This window comes from Ornithorhynchus anatinus, chromosome 21 (assembly GCF_004115215.2).
Source record: "Ornithorhynchus anatinus isolate Pmale09 chromosome 21, mOrnAna1.pri.v4, whole genome shotgun sequence".
Classification (NCBI taxonomy): Eukaryota; Metazoa; Chordata; class Mammalia; order Monotremata; family Ornithorhynchidae; genus Ornithorhynchus; species Ornithorhynchus anatinus.
Window position 1 is genome coordinate 16,196,875 of NC_041748.1, and position 17,464 is coordinate 16,214,338.

At 59.7% G+C, this 17,464-nt stretch overlaps 2 protein-coding genes across 2 annotated transcripts in view; one reads left to right on the forward strand and one right to left on the reverse strand.

Moving 5' to 3' along the window:
* IFT140 (intraflagellar transport 140) overlaps nt 1–17,464 on the reverse strand; it is an 88,986-nt gene that overhangs the window by 715 nt on the left and 70,807 nt on the right. Inside the window, exons 19-29 of the mRNA XM_029049227.2 lie at nt 7,187–7,364; nt 6,612–6,802; nt 5,892–5,987; nt 4,881–5,013; nt 4,635–4,778; nt 3,559–3,687; nt 3,236–3,418; nt 2,572–2,778; nt 1,943–2,155; nt 1,275–1,441; nt 903–1,044 (exon numbers count right to left, since the gene is read on the reverse strand). Of these exons, the coding sequence (XP_028905060.1) occupies nt 903–1,044; nt 1,275–1,441; nt 1,943–2,155; nt 2,572–2,778; nt 3,236–3,418; nt 3,559–3,687; nt 4,635–4,778; nt 4,881–5,013; nt 5,892–5,987; nt 6,612–6,802; nt 7,187–7,364 (1,783 nt within the window). The remainder of the gene's footprint in view (nt 1–902; nt 1,045–1,274; nt 1,442–1,942; nt 2,156–2,571; nt 2,779–3,235; nt 3,419–3,558; nt 3,688–4,634; nt 4,779–4,880; nt 5,014–5,891; nt 5,988–6,611; nt 6,803–7,186; nt 7,365–17,464) is intronic.
* The window catches only part of TMEM204 (transmembrane protein 204), a 32,679-nt gene continuing 31,480 nt past the window's right edge, over nt 16,266–17,464 (forward strand). The window contains exon 1 of the mRNA XM_029049230.2: nt 16,266–17,262. Within this exon, the coding sequence (XP_028905063.1) occupies nt 16,980–17,262 (283 nt within the window). The 5' untranslated portion in view covers nt 16,266–16,979. The remainder of the gene's footprint in view (nt 17,263–17,464) is intronic.

A 17,464-nucleotide genomic window follows, 5' to 3' on the forward strand; every position in this document is an offset into this window, starting at 1 on the left:
GGGAGATGGCAGGGCTAAGCTGAGGAAAGCCCGTAGTCGTAGCAGGGCCGGGGAGGGAAGCGTAGGGTAGTGAGCGGGGTCAGTTACGAAGCCGAGGCCACTGGACGGGTGGGTCCACACTCAGCAGCCTGGAGCCTCCCTCCCCGAGCCCGGGTTGCGGGTGGGCGGGTGGGCAGGAAGGCAGCCCCCTCGGGTAGAACTGGCCCAGCTGACGGGGGCGACCCCTCAGGAGGAGAGGAGCCAAGGCCAGCCCCTCCCCGCCGGGTCCGCACCCCTGAGTTCCCAGCAAGAGTGGACCGGGAGCTGCCTGGAGAGAAAGGGTCTCTCCAGATGGTCCCGGCGGCTCTCCCTGCCCCTCTCTGATGCCTCTGGGCCACCCCCCAGGTGTTGGGCAGCTGACCCTGAGGTGCCCAAAGACCATTAGAGGACAGACTGAGAGGTTGCCTCTCCTCACAGTCACCCCTGGCACTCGTGCCCAGCAATTCACACCCTACTATCAGCACGCAGTCATCCACATCACCGACCTTTCTCATCTCCCTCCTTCCTACAACTAACTTTGGGTCCGGTTCCTTATGGACCATAAGACATGAGGGAGGGGAGCGTGCCATCTGCCTCAATTGTTCTTTCTCAAACGCTTAGAACAGTGTCTGGCATCTAGTGGGTGCTCAATAAATATCTATGATGGATTGATGGCTTGAAGAGGATGAGGGCAGTTCACCAAAGGGGCTGGAGTGTGGGAGAAAGCAGGGACTGCACTTTGGTTTTTGGGGACATGGCTGGGTGATTTTTGTTATGCCTTCCCTGCCTCCTCCCTCTGCCCCACAACCCGCTCCCACCCACCCACCCGCACAGTCCAGCCACAGAGGGGCAGGGGCAGCGAGAGCCCCCTCTGCGAGCCTTACCTTCTTGAAATCGCCCATCTCCGCGTACTGCTCCACCAGAAACCCGAATACGTCCCCGATCCGGATGGTGTCATCCAGATCGGGCTCCTCCAGGAGCAGCTCGCACTGCTTGACCGACTCTTTGGGGTCCTCGGAGCAGATCCTGGGGAGGGGCAAGGGGCCGCCTAAGTCTCAGAGCTCTGTTTTCATTTAGGAAATGTCAGCAGTTGGGGGGGTCAGGCTGGGGAAAGGGGGGCGGGGGTCCCATCCCTTCAAGAGCAAGCCTCCTGGGAGTTCTGAAGCGCTCAGGCCAGGTGACCTCTGTTTACTGCCTGTTGGGAAAGTTTTTTTTAGAGGGGGCATTATTCCCTTTCCCTCCCGAAGGGAGCGAACCTCCGTGCTTGGATGAATCTCTTCACCAGGGTCAGCTTGCTGTGCAGCTGGGCCAGCTTGGTCTCCTGCTCCATGGGGTTCTGGGCCTTCGCCTTGGCCAGGCACTTGTAGGCTTCCGTCAGCGCGCCGTGGGCCTTTTCGTAGTTCTGATATTCGTCAATCTCCACCTGCGTGGAGGAGAGCGGCGAGGAGGCCATTGAAGAGAGCAGGGAGGAAGTCCAGGAGGGGTTACACCGAGGGGTCTGTGGAGAGGATCTTGGGGAAGACCACTGAGGGGAGTGGGGAGTGTGGAGATGATCACATTGGGGTGGATGGAGGAGACCATGGAAGGGAGGAGGCCAGAGAGGCGCACGGGGGAGATCATGAAGGGGAGCATAGCAGCCTAGAAAAAGACCATGGAGGAGAGCCTGGAGAGCAGCCCGAAGGAGACGGTGGAGAAGATCACAGGGGTGTGCGTGGAGGAGAAGCAGGAGGGCAGCCCGAAGGAGACCACAGAGAGGATCGCAGAGGGGTGCATGGAGGACAGCCTGGAGGGCAGCCTGGAGGAGACCACGGAGAGAAGGGTGCATGGGATAGACGGAGGGGATCCTGGAGGAGCCCTTGGAAGGCTGGAGGGTAGAGGGGGAGGCCTGAGGCCGTAGCAGAGGGCAGGCAGGAAGCGTGCGTACCTGAGCGCAGGCGTCGTAGAAGCCGGCCAGGAGGTCGAGGGCTCGCCCTTTCGTGTAGAAGCTAATGATGTTCTTCATGATCTCCGGCTCCTTGCGCCAGTCCAGGGACTGCAGGTAGTTGGCCGCCATGATGTAAATCTCCTTCTGCTTGGAGACTCCGGCAAAAAACACAATTTTCTCCGTGTCCCCAGACTTGAGGAGGGCTCTCATGGCCTGAAAGGGGGAAGAGGAGAGGAGCTCGTCGTGGGTAGGGAATGAGTCTGCTGTTTCTCTTGGCCGGTGCTCCCCCAAGAGCTCAGTACAGTGCTCTGGACGTATTAAGCGCCCGGTATATGCCATCGATGGACTGATGGAGAGGAGAGGGGGCGAGAGCAGGGGCCGGGATTAGAAGGTGCAAGGATGGAGCGCCCTCCCCCCCGCCCCCCCCGCCCAACTGTTGGTCCTTGGTTCGCCTGGGCCCCTCATTCATTCATTCAGTCATATTTATTGAGCGATTACTGTGTGCTGAGCACTGTACTAAGCGCTTGGGAAAGTAAAGTACAGCAATAAGAGTGACAATCCCTGCCCACCGCGAGCTCACTGTCCGATCTGCCCCTTGGCTCAAGGGCCGGGCCGGGCCTGCCTGTCACCTTGATTTTGTTCCCCGCCTGTGTGTACTTCTTGGTGGCCAGGTGGTAGCTCCCCTGGCGCATGCAGCAGTTAGCGATCTGGTCCAGCAGGTCGCGCCGGGCCTCCTCGGGCAGGTCCTCGGAGCCCTTGCTGACCGTCATCTTCTCGGCCATCTCCTCCGTGATGGTCATGCTCTGCTCCAGGCACAGCTGCAGGGCCTCGTGGTACTGCGGGGATGGGGGTCGGGCCGGCTCACCGGGCGCTTCGCTCCGGCCATCCCCGCCCGAACCGCCCACCCGGAGCTCGGGGGACTGGCCGCCCAGAGCGGGAGGGGAGGGCGGGTGCCGGGCTGAGGCTGAGCCACTCTGTCCGAGGGGACCTGTGGGCACGAGAGTCCCACCCGTGTCCTGTGTCTGTGGAAACACATTTGGCACCTTGCCCCACCTCCTGTCCTCTGCCCTCTGGGCAAGAACGGGTCCCGGGAAGTAGCCGCCACGGTCCCGCCTCGCTGGGCTTTGCCCACCATTTCCCCTAATGGCTCCTCGCCCCGAGGAGTGAAAGAGGGAAGAGCGAAGAGGTCAGGCGGAGCCGGAGCGGGGCGAGCCCGGTTCTGGCTGGCCACTGTCCTGGCCGCTGGGCCCCGAGGAGGTCACGGCAGGCCCCGGGTGTCCGCGCGGCCCTTACTTTCTTGGCGACGAGCAGCAGCTCCACGGCCTTCTGGAACTGGCCGTGCTGGATGAAGAAGTCGGAGCAGCGGGCCAGCAGGGCCGGGTCCGACTTCTCGTCCAAGTCCTCGGCGATGAGCTGCAGGGCCACGAACTGCTGCGTGGCAAAGGCCAGTTCCAGGGCCTTGGAGAAGTGGCCGGCCTGGGGGGCACAGCACGGACCCGTGAGCCCGCCGTGCCCGCCTCCCCCGGCCTGGCCTCCGGGTCCCCCCTGGCTGGCCGGGCGGCTCCGACGGACCCCCGCCCGCCTCCCCCGACCCCCTCGGGTGGGGCCCCGGGGACCTTGTGATACAGCATCACGGCCCGGTCCATCAGCTCCCCTTTCTCCTCGTAGTAGCGGGCCGCCTCGATCATGTCCTCGGGGGAGCTCATCAGAGCCAGGTTCATCAGCTGGTCGTCCAGACCGTTCTCCTGCAGGAGAGACGGGTGGCGTTCTGGCGGGTCCCCCCGCACGCCGCTGGCTCCGTCCCTTCAGGCTGAGGGTGCCACAAACCCTCCCCTCTGTAAGGACCGCCCGACTCCTCTCCTGCCCGCCGTCGGTCAGTCAGCCAGCCGATGGTTAACAATAATAATGACAGTAATTGTGGTGTTTGTTAAGCCCTTACTATGTGCCAGGCACCGTACTAAGCAGTGACTATGTGCCAGGCACTGTACTAGTGCTGGGACGGATACAAGCAACGGTATATGTGGTCTTCGTTCAGTACGTGCTATGTGCCGGGCACTACTGAGCGCTGGGGTCGATATGGTCTAAGCAGATTAGGCCCGGACCCTGTCCCTCATGTGACTCACAGTCGAAGCGGAGGGAGAAGAGATATTTTATCCCCATTTTACAGTCTGAGGAAACTGAGGCACAGAGAAGTTAAATAACATGCCCAAGATCACCCAGCGTCACGGTGGTAGTCGGTCATCAGTCGGCCAGTCTGTCAGCCATCTGGCCAGCGGTCGGTCGGTCGGTCGTCAGCCGGCCAGATCCACGAGTCCCAAATCAATCTACGCCCCAAGGGTCATCAGCGAAAGAATGGCCTGAGGGGTCGCGCACGCAAGAACCGGTCCCAGAATGGACTGGGGGCGGGACCGGCAGATTCTTCCGGGACCGGGTGAGCCCGGCCAGCAGGCAGCCGTAACAGCCGGCCGGGGCTACGTGTGTCCGGGGTTGCGTGCCACCCGGGGCTGCGTGGGGCCAGAGCTGCCTGTGACCGAAGCTGTGTGTGTGGCTCAGGGCTGCCTGTGAGCAGAGCTGGGTGTGGTCCAGGGCTGCGTGTGACCAAAGCCGTGAGGGGACCGGGGCTGCCCCGCAACAGCCTGTGCCGGGTCTGCAGGCGGGTCCTGGCCGCCCCCGTCTCACTCCCCATCCCTACCTTGCAGAGGCGGATGGCGTTGTTAAAGGCCTGGGCCCGGGTGTAGAAGTGCACCGCCTGTTTGATCTCCTCCTGGCTCTCGTACTGGCGGGCCAGGTGGTACGACGCCGCCCAATTTCCCGTCTCGTTGGCGATCTCCGCGGCCTGGACAAAAGCCCCGGTTTGACCCCGGGCGGCCGGCCGGCCCGGTCCCCCCAGGCGCCCCCAGCCCTCTCCTGGGGTGCGGGGCCGGGGCGGCGGTCTCACCTTCTGGATGTTGCCCTGGAAGCAGTAGATGCGGACCAGGGAGAAGTAGTCCTGAGCCAACTCGTAGTAGCGCAGGGCCGACTCCATGTCGGCCTGGCTCTCCAGGTACTGGGCCCACCACTTCCACAGGGTCCTAGGATGGTGACGGTGGTGTTTGTTAAGCACTTACTACCTGCCTGGCGCTGTACTAAGCGAGGGGGAGGATTCAAGCAAATCGGGTTGGACACAGTCTCAATCCACATTTTACAGATGAGGTGACTGAGGCACAGAGAAGGGAAGTCACTCGCCCAAGGTCACACGGCAGGCAACGTGCCAGATCTGGATTAGAACCCATGACTTTCCGACTCCCAGGCCTGCACGCGATCCACTAAGCCATGCGGCTAGGAGGCAGAACGGGGGGCTGCCTCATCGGGGTTCCGGGCTCAGACCCCCGATACCCCGGAGCGCCCCGCTCCGCCTATGGCAGCCTCTAGCCAGAGAAAGACGCTACCCTGGATGTCGCACACCTCCCCGCCGGGGTCAGTCACTGTAGCAGCGGGTCCGGCGAAGGCTAGGCCACCGTCGGGTGGCCGGCCAGCCGGCCCACCTCGCCCTGGTTCCCCGACTGCCCCCTCCGTCGGCCGGGTCTGGCCCGCAGCCCGGGGCCGAGGGGAGAACCACCAGTCCGGGATTTCTCTCCGGTCTCTGCCCCCTGCAGGCCCTACTGGCTCCTTTGCTGGGGTCCAGGAGGAAGCTGAGGGGCCCCGGGGAAGGGAGCTGGATGTTAGCTGGCTAGGGCCTGTGTCCCGAGGACAGAGATCCTGCCTGAAAGGGCAGTGCCGGGCAGGGCCAAGCTCTTTCTGCTTGGAATTCTGGCAACCTCTGGCCCAGAGTGGGTCGTGGTCGAGGGCAGTGGTGAGTTCTCCCAGGGCCTGGGGTCTCCTGCCCCCTTCCCCCCGCCAAACACTTCTGTCTCCGCCCTGGGTCCCCTGCCCCGTGAAGCCTCCTGCCCTTTCCCGCCCAGGGACTCACTTATCCTTCATCTTGTTGACGTAGAGCTCCAGGGCCTGGAGGTCCTCCGCGAGCATCCGAGGCACCTCGAAGCGGTGGGTGTCGGACTTCTCGTAGCTGCGGGGAGAGGAGACCGGAGGTGGACACTGCTCAGTGTGGGTGGGGATGGGGCAGGCCGGGGCCACGGGTGGGGTGGCTTTTTTGTGATCAAAGCCTCCTTAGGGCGGGGGAGGTGGTGGTGGGTAGTGCTGCCTGGAGGTTCAGTAAAGTGCAATTAACAAGCACTAAAAACCACCCCTGCTGTGGGGTGAATTAGAGCAAGAGATGTCATTGTCTTCATCCTCCTCCTCATCCACCTCTAATCCCCTCCTCTTTCTTCCTCCTCCCCCTCCTCCTTCTCATTCTCTTCTTTCTCAGTAGGGACCACTGTTTTCTCAGTCAGTCAGGACAGGGGCGAAAGGATAGGTGACTTAACCCTGAGGCTCCTGGGGGTCGCCCGGCCCTGGCGCCCTGCCTGGGCTAGGAGAAGACAGAGTCAAACCCACCTCCTAGGGCAGAACGAGGGTGCTCTTGGCAGCAGCCACCCCCCATCCCGCCCCCTTTCTAACCCCGTGCGGCCTCCAGGGCTGCCTGGGCAGGGAAAGGCTGAGGCCCGGGGATTAAGGAGGCCGTCCCAAGTCCGAGAGCCGGGGTCCCACCGCCCGCCGCTCTCGCCCAGACCGCTCCCGGGCCGCCGCTCACTAGGTCAGGGCGAGGGTGCAGTCGGAGATGGCCTCGAGGTGCTTGGCGTAGTTGTAGTATGTGGTGCGCAGGTGCACGCGGTCGTGCGTCTCGGCGATGCTCACGGCCCGCTGCCACTGGTCCGAGGCCTGGTAGAACTTGTTCAGCAGGTCGTAGCGCTGACACTTGAGGTAGAGCTGCTCCGCTTCCTCCTGAGGGCCGGCGGGGCCGGGCAGCGCCGTACTGAAAGGGGACCCCTCTCCCTCCCCTCCCATCCCTCCGCCCCAGGAGAAGGGAGAAGTGGGGGCCAGGAGCCCGTGCCTCGGGGTGGGCCACGTCCGGGGGCCGGGGGTAGAGCGGGAGGGGCCGTGGGGCAGGAGAGAGAGCTCTCCCGCCACCGGGAGAGAACCGAGGCCCAGCCGGCCACGGGTCCCGGTGGTCCGACTCCCCCCGCGAGCTCGGGCGGCTCGGAGGCTGGTGCCGTCGTGGGGAGCAGTTGGGTCGGGGGCGGGTTGAGGGGCCTCTGGAGGGGTCTGAACCGGTTCCTTCTCCCCGCCTCCGTCCATCCCTCCCGCAGCAGGGTGAGGGCCCCTTACCAGCATGCCCAGTTGGATGGCCAGCATGGCCACTCTGGCTTCCAGCTCGGGCTCCTGCTCGGCCTCCCGCAGGGCCTTGGCGCCCCTGGCGTGGCCCATGTTCCCGAGGCACACTCTGGCCACGTCCAGCCGCTGGGTCTTCACACACATGCGGGCCATGTTCTCCCACACGGCTTCGCTGAACGGGGCAGAGGGGAAGACCCGGTCAGAAGCCCACAGAGGAGAAGGGACGGCAAACCGGGGGTTGGCGGTGAGGCCTGGCCTCGCCCTAACCCTCCTCCCTGCCCCTTTCTCCGCTCTGGCAGGAGGCAGAGCCGGAGGTCCGGGCCGGCTTCCGACGGTAAGTGGACTGGAAGCTCGTTGTGGGCAGGGAATGCGTCTGCTCTATTGTAAGCATCATAATAATAATGATGGTATTTGTTAGCACTTATTATGTGCCAGGAACTCTTCTAAGTGCTGGGATAGACGCAGGGTGGACTCGGTCCCTGTCCCACATGGGGCTCACAGTCTTAATCCCCATTTACCAGATGAGGTAATTGAGGCCCAGGAAAGTGAAGGGATTTGCTCAAGGCCACACAGCGGGCAAGTGGCGGAGAGGGGATTAGAACCCATGACCTTCTGACTCCCAGGCCCGAGCTCTATCCACTACGCCATGCTGCTTCTCCCAAGCGCTTAGCACTTATTGGACTCTCCCAAGCACTAGTCCAATGCTCTGCATGCAGTAGGCACTCAATAAATACCATTATTATTACCGGGGGCGGCAAGGGTACGAACTGGGGGGATCTCAGAGCCCGGCCGGCCGGGATGGTTGGTCAAGGGAGGCAGGATACTAGTTGGGGGGGATCTCAGAGCCCGGCCGGGGCGGTTGATCGAGGGGTGGCGGAGAAATGGTCTTCTGCAAAGAGTGGCATAGTTGGCCTCACGTCCCTTTGCCCGAGCGCACGGTGTGACAGGAAGGTGTCCCGCACAGCATCACGGGCGGGGGCGACCCGATGTCTGGGAGCGGCCCTGTCCTTTCGACTCCGATCCCAGCATCCTTTCCGACGGAGGAGAGGTTCAGCCTGCCCCGGGACGACCCCTGGCTCCAACTCCGACCCCCCGGCGGGGGAAGTCCTGACGAGGGGCAGGGCGAGGCGGCCCCCTCCCGAGCTCCTTTGTCCTCTGGCCTCTGAGGCCAGCCGCCCCGCGGGCCCCTGTCCGCACCCTCCCTCTGTCCCGGACAAGCACAAATAGCTTTCTCGAAGAGAGCTCTCCACTTCCTCCGCTGAGCCCGGGACTCATTTATAGCCCACTGTCACATCGTGTTCTCCCGAACAATTGCCGGCCAACGGGGAATTCTCCTTCCACTCGGAGAGCGGAGGCTGGGCGGGTGTCACACCACGACGGCCCCATCCTGGCACGGGGAGAACGGAATTCGGACAGAGCCACCAAGTCAGTCGGTTTCCTTTCGGATCTCGGCCCGGGTGTCGGGGGAGATTCCAGTTTGTGGGGGGGGTCGGCGGGTGGGGAAGGGAGAAGGGAACAGTCCTTCCCTTGTTATGGCGTCAGCTCCGCATCTTGGGGCCCCCCAGGCCAAGTCATAGTCAACTCCCGAGTCATAGTCAGCCGGGCCTAGTGGAAAGAGCCCGGTTCTGGGAGCCAGGACACCTGCGTTCTCATCCTGGCACCGCCGCTTTGCTGTGAGACCTTGGATGAGTCACTTTGTTACTCTATGCTTCAGTTACCCCTTCTGGGAAATGGGGATTCAATACCTGTTCCCCGTCTTCCTCAGACTGAGAGCCCCACGTGAACAAGGACGTGTCCAGCCCGATGAAGTTATATCTCTCCTGGCGCTTACAACAGTAATGACGGTAATAATATCTGTTAAGCGCTTACTACGTGCTAGGCACTGTATAATAATAATAATGTTGGTGGTGGTTAAGTGCTTACTATGTGCCAAGCACTGTTCTAAGCGCTAGGGTTGATATACGTAGGTTGTCCCACGTAGGGCTCACAGTCTTAATCCCCATATTACAGATGAGGAAACCGAGGCACAGAGAAGTTAAGTGACTTGCCCAAGGTCACACAGCTGACAAGCGGCGGAGCCGGGATTAGAACCCACGACCTCCGACTCCCAAGTCCGGGCTCTTGCCGCTGAGTCACGCTGCTTCTACTGGAGTGGATACAAGCAAATGGAGTTGGACACTGTCCCTGTCCCAAGTGGGGCTCTTGGTCTCCACCCCCATTTTACAGACGAGATAACTGAGGCGCAGAGAAGTGAAGTGACTTGCCCGAGGTCACACAGACAAGAGGCAGCGTCGGGAAAGAATGAGCACTTAGCGGATACTTTTGTAAATAAAATAAAGAGTCGTGGTACTTATTGAGGGCCCACGACTGGGTGCAGGGCATTGTTCTTACCCCTTGAGAAAGCATCCTGTTTCCCCATCACTGTAGACAATACTTCCCCCATCCTCCCTGACTCTCAAGCTTGAAACCTTGGTGGTGTCCTTGACTCTTCCCTCTCCCTCAATCCCCATATTCAGCCTGACTGGGAATCCCAGCAGTTTTTGCTCCCTAACGTCCGGCACTCGGCTCTGCCCTTTCGGTTCAAGAGGGCGGTTGACCGGGCCATACGCCCCATCGCATCCTGGCCTGACTTCTGCATCGGCCTCCTCATTGACCTCCCTGCCTCCGGCCTCTCCTTTTTCTCCAGCCCATACTTCACGGCATCGATGTACCCAAAGCAGCATGGTGTCGTGAATAGAGCCCGGGCCTGGGAGTCAGGAGGTCATGGGTTCTAATCCCCCCTCTACTGCTGGTCGGCTGTGTGACCTGGGGCCAGTCACTTCCCTGGGTCTCCGTTACCTCATCTGGAAAGTGGGGATTGAGACCGTAGCCCCGAAAGGGACAAGGACTGTGTCCAACCCGATTTGCTTATGTCCACCTCAGCATGCAGTTCAGTGACTGGCACGAAGTAAGCACATAACAAATACCATTATTATTACTTTTTAGTATTACAATAATAATAATGGCATTTCTTAAGAGCTTACTATTACTTCTATACTAATAAAAATCTCTAATGGTTGCCCATTCCTCTCTGCAGCGATAATACAAATACTTGTGGCATCTGTTAAGTGCTTATTAAGTGCCCAAGCACTGGGGTAGATAGAATAGAATCGGTTCAGTAGTCCCTGTCTACCAAGGAGCTCACAGTCTACGTGGGAGGGAGGAGAACAGATACTGAATATCCACTTTACGTCTGAGGAAACTGAGGCACAGAGAAGTGAAGCGACTCGCCTGAGGTCCCACAGCCGGCAAATGGCGGAGCCCGGGATTAGAACCCAGGTCCCCGGGCTCCCGGGCCCGGGCTCTCTCCACTAGGCCGTGCCGACCGCCGACACTCAATCGGCTCTAGTCTGTAGGCTTGTTGGGGGCAGGGAATCAGTCTATCGTATTAGTACAGTGCTCCGCACACAGTAAGCGCTCGATAAATACGATTAAATGAATCGGCTCTCTCCCCTCTATTTATCCTCATTCCGCTCCCGCTACATCCCGGCTTGCCTCTTTCCTTCCTTTCAAACCAGTCTACTCATTACGCTTCATTCTCCCCTCTATCGCCAACATCCTCTATCCTGCCTGGAGCTCTAGACCGTCAGCTCCTTGTGGGCAGGGAATGTGTCCCTTTATTTTACCAAACTCCCCCAAGGGCTTGCTAAATGCCACTGATTGAATGGCTGAGATTCCCACTCGTGCGTCCCTCCTTAGCCAGAAAAACAGAGGTGACTCTGGAGTGGGGTTGAGGAGAGATGGGAGGGAAGGAGTAGTCTGGAGAGAGGCCGCCATTCCCCGCCCCCCTTCTCCCCCTCTCCTCCCCTCACATTCCTTAGCTCCACTTCCTGCCCCGGGCCCCTTCCTCCTCGATAAAGCTGTCAGCCAGGGAGGGCCGGCCAAGGCGGGCAGACGAGGCCCGGCCTCGCTCCAAGCGGCGGAGGAGGCTCTGGGTCCTGGGCCTTCCCTCCCGGTCGATCGTCCCGGCAGGAGTGGGGGCCGCTGCTGGAAGCCCTTGGGAGCGGGCCTGGGCCCCCCCAGATCCGGAGCGGAGGCGCTCCAGCCTCGGAGAGGACAAGGCCGGGGCGGGGAGGCCGCCCCCGGGGTGGTTCGGGGGGGGGGGGGGTCAGCTGGACCCTGGAGGAGCGAGAAGATGTCTTGAGTAAGTTGCCCGGTCCCGCCGGACCTGCGTTGACCCGATCTGAGAGGTCCCTCCCAGGCCGGGCCTGCCCCCTCCCGAACCCCGGTGCCGGGAGCCATGCCGGCCCTGAGCGGGACACCTGACCCCCCCGGGGACTGTCCGGATCCCATCTGCTCACACGGAGAGATGGGGCTGATGGGAGAGGGAAGGGCTAGGGGCTGCTTGCCGATGCTTCCCATCGCCGTCCCGAGGCAATGATAATAATAACTAATAATAGTCGGGCAATATTTGCTAAGCTCTTACTAAGTGCCAGAAAAGCAGCACGGCCTAGTAGATAGAGCCCGGGCCTGGGAGTCAGAAGGACCTGGGTTCTGGTCCCGGCTCCGCCACTTGTCTGGCGTGTGATCTTGGGTGAGTCACTTCACTTCTCCGTGCCTCCGTTTGCTCATCTGTAAAACGGGGATTAAGATGTAACCCCTACGCAGGATGGGAACTGTGCCCAACTTGATTATTTTCTATCTACCCTAGCGGTTAAAACAGTGCCCCGCACATATTAAGCTCAAATACCACAATTAGCGATTACCACTGTACTAAGTGCTGGGGTAGATACCAGATAATCCAGTTCCTGTCCCATACGGGGCTCACAATTTTAGGGGCAGGGAGTACAGTAATTGAATCATCATTTTACAGATGAGGAAACTGAGGCCACCAAAAGTGAAATGACTTGCACAAGGTCACCCCGCAAGCAGGTGGTAGAACTGGGATGAGAACCCAGGTCCTCTGACTCCCAGGCCCCCGTTTCTCCCGCTGGGCCGCGCTGCTTCCCGGAAGACTGACTCGAAGCTTATGTGCCTTATCAGGAAAAACTTTATTTCTGTGGCATCTGGGTCTGTGGCCTGGCTTCATTTATTCAATCCTATTTATTGAGCGCTTGCTCTGTGCAGAGCACTGTACTAAGTGCTTGGGAGAGCACAGTACAATAATAATAATTTGGCGCCGTGAGGGGCGACCACTGATCTGTTGGGTGCCAGCCTGCTGTTGGGGGCGTGGGGGGTGCAGGCGACCTCTGGGCAGGGTGGGGGGGAGAGGGGCAGCTGGAAGGGTCCGGGGGGGGGGGGGGTGTCATTGGGTGGAGGAGCATCTGCTTGGGTTTCAACTGTGGGGCAAAGCTGTCTTTGGTCAGGGGTGGCTGCCCGCTAGCTCAACCCCCTTCCACAGCCAAGACCTAATGGGTGCTAGGCCCTGTCCTAAGCACTCGGGAAAGTACTAAGCACCTTCCCTGCCTACGAGGAGCTTCCACTCCCATGGGCGAGGCCGACACAAAACTCTTAACGACAAATAGGATCATCAGAAAACATAAACTGTCCAAACAATTGACCATACATGTCTACACCACCGCTGGGCGAGGTAGAAATTCACAGGTAAAGCTCGCTGTGGTCAGGGAACATATCTAGCAACTCTGTTATACTCTACTCTCCCCAGCGCTCAGTACAGTGTTCTGCACATAGGAAGCACTCAGTAAACCTGATCGATTGTTATTTTGTACTCTGTCCAGGGCTCAGTCCAGTGCTCTGCACACGGTAAGCGCTCGATAAACACCACTGATTGATCAGTTGATATGGAAGTTGGATTGATAGAACACAGGGTGCTGGGAGTGAACTGGGGAAGGCTTCCTGGAGGAGGACTTACGGTCTGTCTAGAATATAAGCTCGCTGCGGGCAGGGGATGAGACACAGTGTGGCTCAGTGGAAAGACCCCAGGCTTGAGAGTCAGAGGTGGTGGGTTCGAATTCCGGCTCTGCCACTTGTCGTCTGTGTGACTTTGGAGAAGTCACTTCACTTCTCCGCACCTCAGTGACCTCATCTGTAAAATGGGGACTAAGACTGTGAGCCCCACGTGGGACAACCCGATAGCCTTGAATCTACCCCGGCACTGAGAACAGTGCTTGGTACACAGTAAGCGCTTAACAAATACCATCGTTATTATTACCAATTTGTTTTATTGTCTTCTCCCAAGTGTGTAGCACAGTGCTCTATATACAGTAAGCGCTCGATAAATATATATGATTGACTGATTGATAGGAGGTGGGATTTTGGGAGGGTTTTTTGTGGGGGGAAAACCAAGGTCTGGCAGATTAAGGTGGGGGGAGTTCCAAGCCGGACTGCCCCATCGAGCCCACTCCGCCCCACCTCCTCCGGCCCTGGGGAGCCAGCTGTCCCCCCAAGGGATCCCGCCCCTCTTTTGGGAAGGCGGTCCCAACACGAATGCAGGTCGTCAGAACCCAAGACCCGCTGGTTTCCTGTTTTATAGATGAAAATGCGAGAGGCGTCATTGCACTGATGCGAAAGAGGGGGTCGCGCCCTCTGCGAAATCAGAGTCGGCCATCGGATCTCAGGGGCTGCTGGCGGGCATCGAGGCTGCAAGAGTGCTCTGTCCAGCCCCAGACCCAATCAGCTCACAAGGGGCGGACCCGTTCCTCACCCCACATTCGTCTGGGACCCAGGATCCCGGTTCCTGAGGCCTTTCGGAGTTGGTTTGGCATGGGCTAAAGGATGCTCTTTAAGCTTATTTCTGGGTGGGAGCACGAATGATAATGATAAGAAATTACAAGATTTGTCGGCTGTGTGACTTTGGGCAAGTCACTTAACTTCTCTGTGCCTCAATTACCTAAGATCTGTTAAGCACTTATGATTTGCCAAGGACTATACTAAGAGCTGAGGTAGCTACGAGATCCCCAGGTCCCGCGTGGGGCTCGCAGTTGAAGCAGGAGGGAGAATGGAGATTGAAACCCCATTTTGCAGATGAGGAAACCGAGGTCCAGGCTGTTCTTCCCCTCTAGACCAACGCTCACCTTCTCACTGTACCTCCCTCATCATCTACCTCTGTCGCTACCGACCTCTCACCCTCATCCTGCCTGCCTTTTCATATCTGACAGTCAATGACTCTCCCCCACTTCAAAACCTTACTGAAGGCCCATCTCCTCCAAGAGGCCTTCCCTGACTGAGCCCTCCTTTCCTCTTCTCAGCCCCTCAGGACCTATGTACAGATCCATAATGTATTTATTGAATGACATTTATTGAGCGCTTCCATAGAGCACCATATTAAGTGCTTGGCAGAGTCCGATGGGCATTAGCAGTTGGCAGACTTCAGTGTTTCCCTCGGGGGACAGGGCCACTGATTAGAATGCCAGCTCCTCGAGGGCAGGGATGTGAATCTTACCACAGCTGAACTCTTCCCAAGCGCATGAAACAGTCCCTAGCTCTTGGTAGGCACCCGGTCAATTAATTAATATCGAGAAACGACATGGCCTAGCGGAGAAAGCGGGGGCTTGAGAGTCAGAAGGACCTGGGTTCTAATCCCAGCTCCACCACACGTCTGCCGTATGACGCTGAGCAAGTCATTTCATTCTCTAGGCCTTGGTTCCCTCATCTGTAAAATGGGGATTAAGACTGTGAGTCCCATGTGGGACAGGGACTGTGTCCAACCTGATTAACCTGTCTCTACCCCAGTGTTTAGAACAGTAATTGGCACATAATGATCAACGAGTAACATAATGATTATCATCATCATCATTTTCATCGTCGGTAGTTACTGAGCATTTACTAGGTGCTGAGGACTGCACTGAGCTTTGGGGGTGGATGCAAGAAAATCAGATTTAACACAGTCCCTGTTTCTCAGTGGGCTCCCAGGCTAAGGAGGAAGTAGGAGATCGGGTATTGAGCCCCCACTTTACAGATAAGGAAACCGAGGTACAGGGAAGGGAAGCAACTTGCCCAAGGCCCCAGGGTAGACAACTGGTGGAGCCGGGATGAGAACCTGGGCCCTTGACACCAAGGCCCGGGCTCTTTCTGCTTCTGATAATTCCATCGATCAGTTAGTGGTATTTACTAAGCACTTACTGTGGGCAGAACACTGGGCTAAGAGCTTGGGAGAGGACAATTGAACACAGTTGGGAGACACGTTCCCCACCCATAACGAGCTTGCAGTCTAGCAGGGGAGACAGACATTAATAGAAATAAAAAAGGAATCCACAATATATATAATTTTGAGACATACCTGGGGGTCAACCCTGGGGCAAACATCCAATGCCCAAAAGTCACAGATCAAAGTGCCAAGACGGTGCAGAAGGGTGGATAACTCTCTCACTGGAGTCTATTGGATTGTCGCTCTCTTGTACCCTCCTAAACACTTTGTGCAGCGCTCTGAGCTCAGAGCCTTGGGAGGCAAAGGAACATCCTTCTGTCCCTCTACTAGAGGGTGGCTCCGGGCCACTGGAGGTGTCCATCAGAGGCAGGAGGCCTTGTAACTAACTGTTGGCGAGCGCCCTTCTACGAGAGGGCGGAGAGACAGGCAGACCAGGGGTGAATTCGATCTCGGGGGTCTCCCCGGGTGAGGAGCTCTTCCTCCCCGATGGACCCGTTAGTTGGGTTAGCATATATGGAGCACGTCCTGTGTGCCCCTCTCTGAGGGCTCGTGCCGGCGCATCAGAGAGAAGGGACACAAGCCCTTCTCCCCGACAGCTCGCCATGTGGAGAGGGGAGCTTCGAAGGGCAACACTCACAGAGCCCGCAAATCGGCAGGTCCCAGAGCGTCGGCGGGAGGTTGCGAGGGCCAAAGTGGCCAGATGTCAAGTTGGGCGACTGGGACCTGGGGAGGAGGAGGAGGAAGAGGAAGAGAAGGAGGATGAGGAGGAGGAGGAGGGAGGTGAGCCAGGGCCCGGCTGAGAATGGGAAGGTGTGGAGAGGGGGGCGCTTGGACAGAGGTGGGATTGGGGGGGCTGAGGCTCCACAAGCTTCCCCCCGGGGGCCTTTTCCTTTGAGGAAACGCATCCTGTCCGGATCTGGCTGCTGTGGCTGCTTCAACTGGCTACGCCCTCCTGCTCACCCAAAACAGCCAGAAAAACAACCATTTCCTCTCTGCTGAGAGACAGGGAAAAACAGACAGACACACACACATACACACACACACACACTTCCCCGCGGCCCAGTCTCCTCTTTCCCCTCTCTGCCATCCGGCTGCCGGGACGCGGCAAGAGGTGTCCAGGCAGCGCAGACCGCCGCCGGTCCCCCCCGGAGCGTGTCGCCCTCTGCCCTGCGAGCTCATCGCCTTCTCTGCTGGATCGAGGAGGGTCTCGGACCCCGGGCTCTCGGACCGGGGGGCGACTCCGGATCGTCTGGTTTGGCCCCCGAGGGGAGCGGGTAACCCCGTGGAAGGGTCGGGACGTGGGGCTGACGCTTCTCCGCTCCTCTCCGTTTTCCCAGGGAGGTTCTGGATCTGTTCCGGCGTCGCCTGGCTCCCCGAGGGATGGGCCACGCTGCCGTCCGGCCGAGCGCGGGGTCGGCGCTCCTCAAAGCACAGGAGGGAGGATAAGAGGCCGCCGCCGTCGTTGAGCCGGGCCCGGCCGATCGCCGGGGACTCCGGTGGATGGACTCGGTCCCCTGGCGTTCTCCCACCTGGCCGTCGGGAGGCACCTCGGGGGTCGACCTTGAGAATGAACGGTGATGTCCTCTAGCCCCCCGTGACGCCGCGCCCCCGTCTGCGTCCGGTCGTCCCCTCGATGCGCCGCGGCCCGCGGAACCCCTGACCCCTCTGCGAGAGAGCCCGCCGGGGCCCCGCCGGTCAGCTATGACCGTCCAGAAACTGGTGGCCACGGCTGTCCTGGTGGCCCTCGTCTCCCTGGTGCTCAACAACGCCGCGGCCTTCACCCCCAACTGGGTGTACCAGGCCCTGGATGACGGGCGCAAGCGCAGCGTGGGGCTGTGGAAGAGCTGCTGGCTGGCGGAGCGGGGCCGGGCGGCCGCCGGCGGGGCCGGGGCCGGGCCCGGGCACGGGGAAGAGCGGGAGTGCGAGGCCCTGAGCTGGGGCTCCGAGTCGGCCGGCTTTCAGGAGTCCCGCAGCACCGTCAAACGTAAGTCGGCCTTCCTGGGGCGTGCGGCCCGGTGTTTCTGCATGTCGGGGGTGGGAGGATGGGGGACCTTTGATGCTTACCCCTCACCAACGCGTACCCAGGTACTGCAAGAGGGGAAGCCAAAACAGCTGGCAGAACGGATTTAGCTGCCAAGACGCCTGTCGCCTTGGAAACGGTAGCAGCAGGCTGTGCTTTGACACCT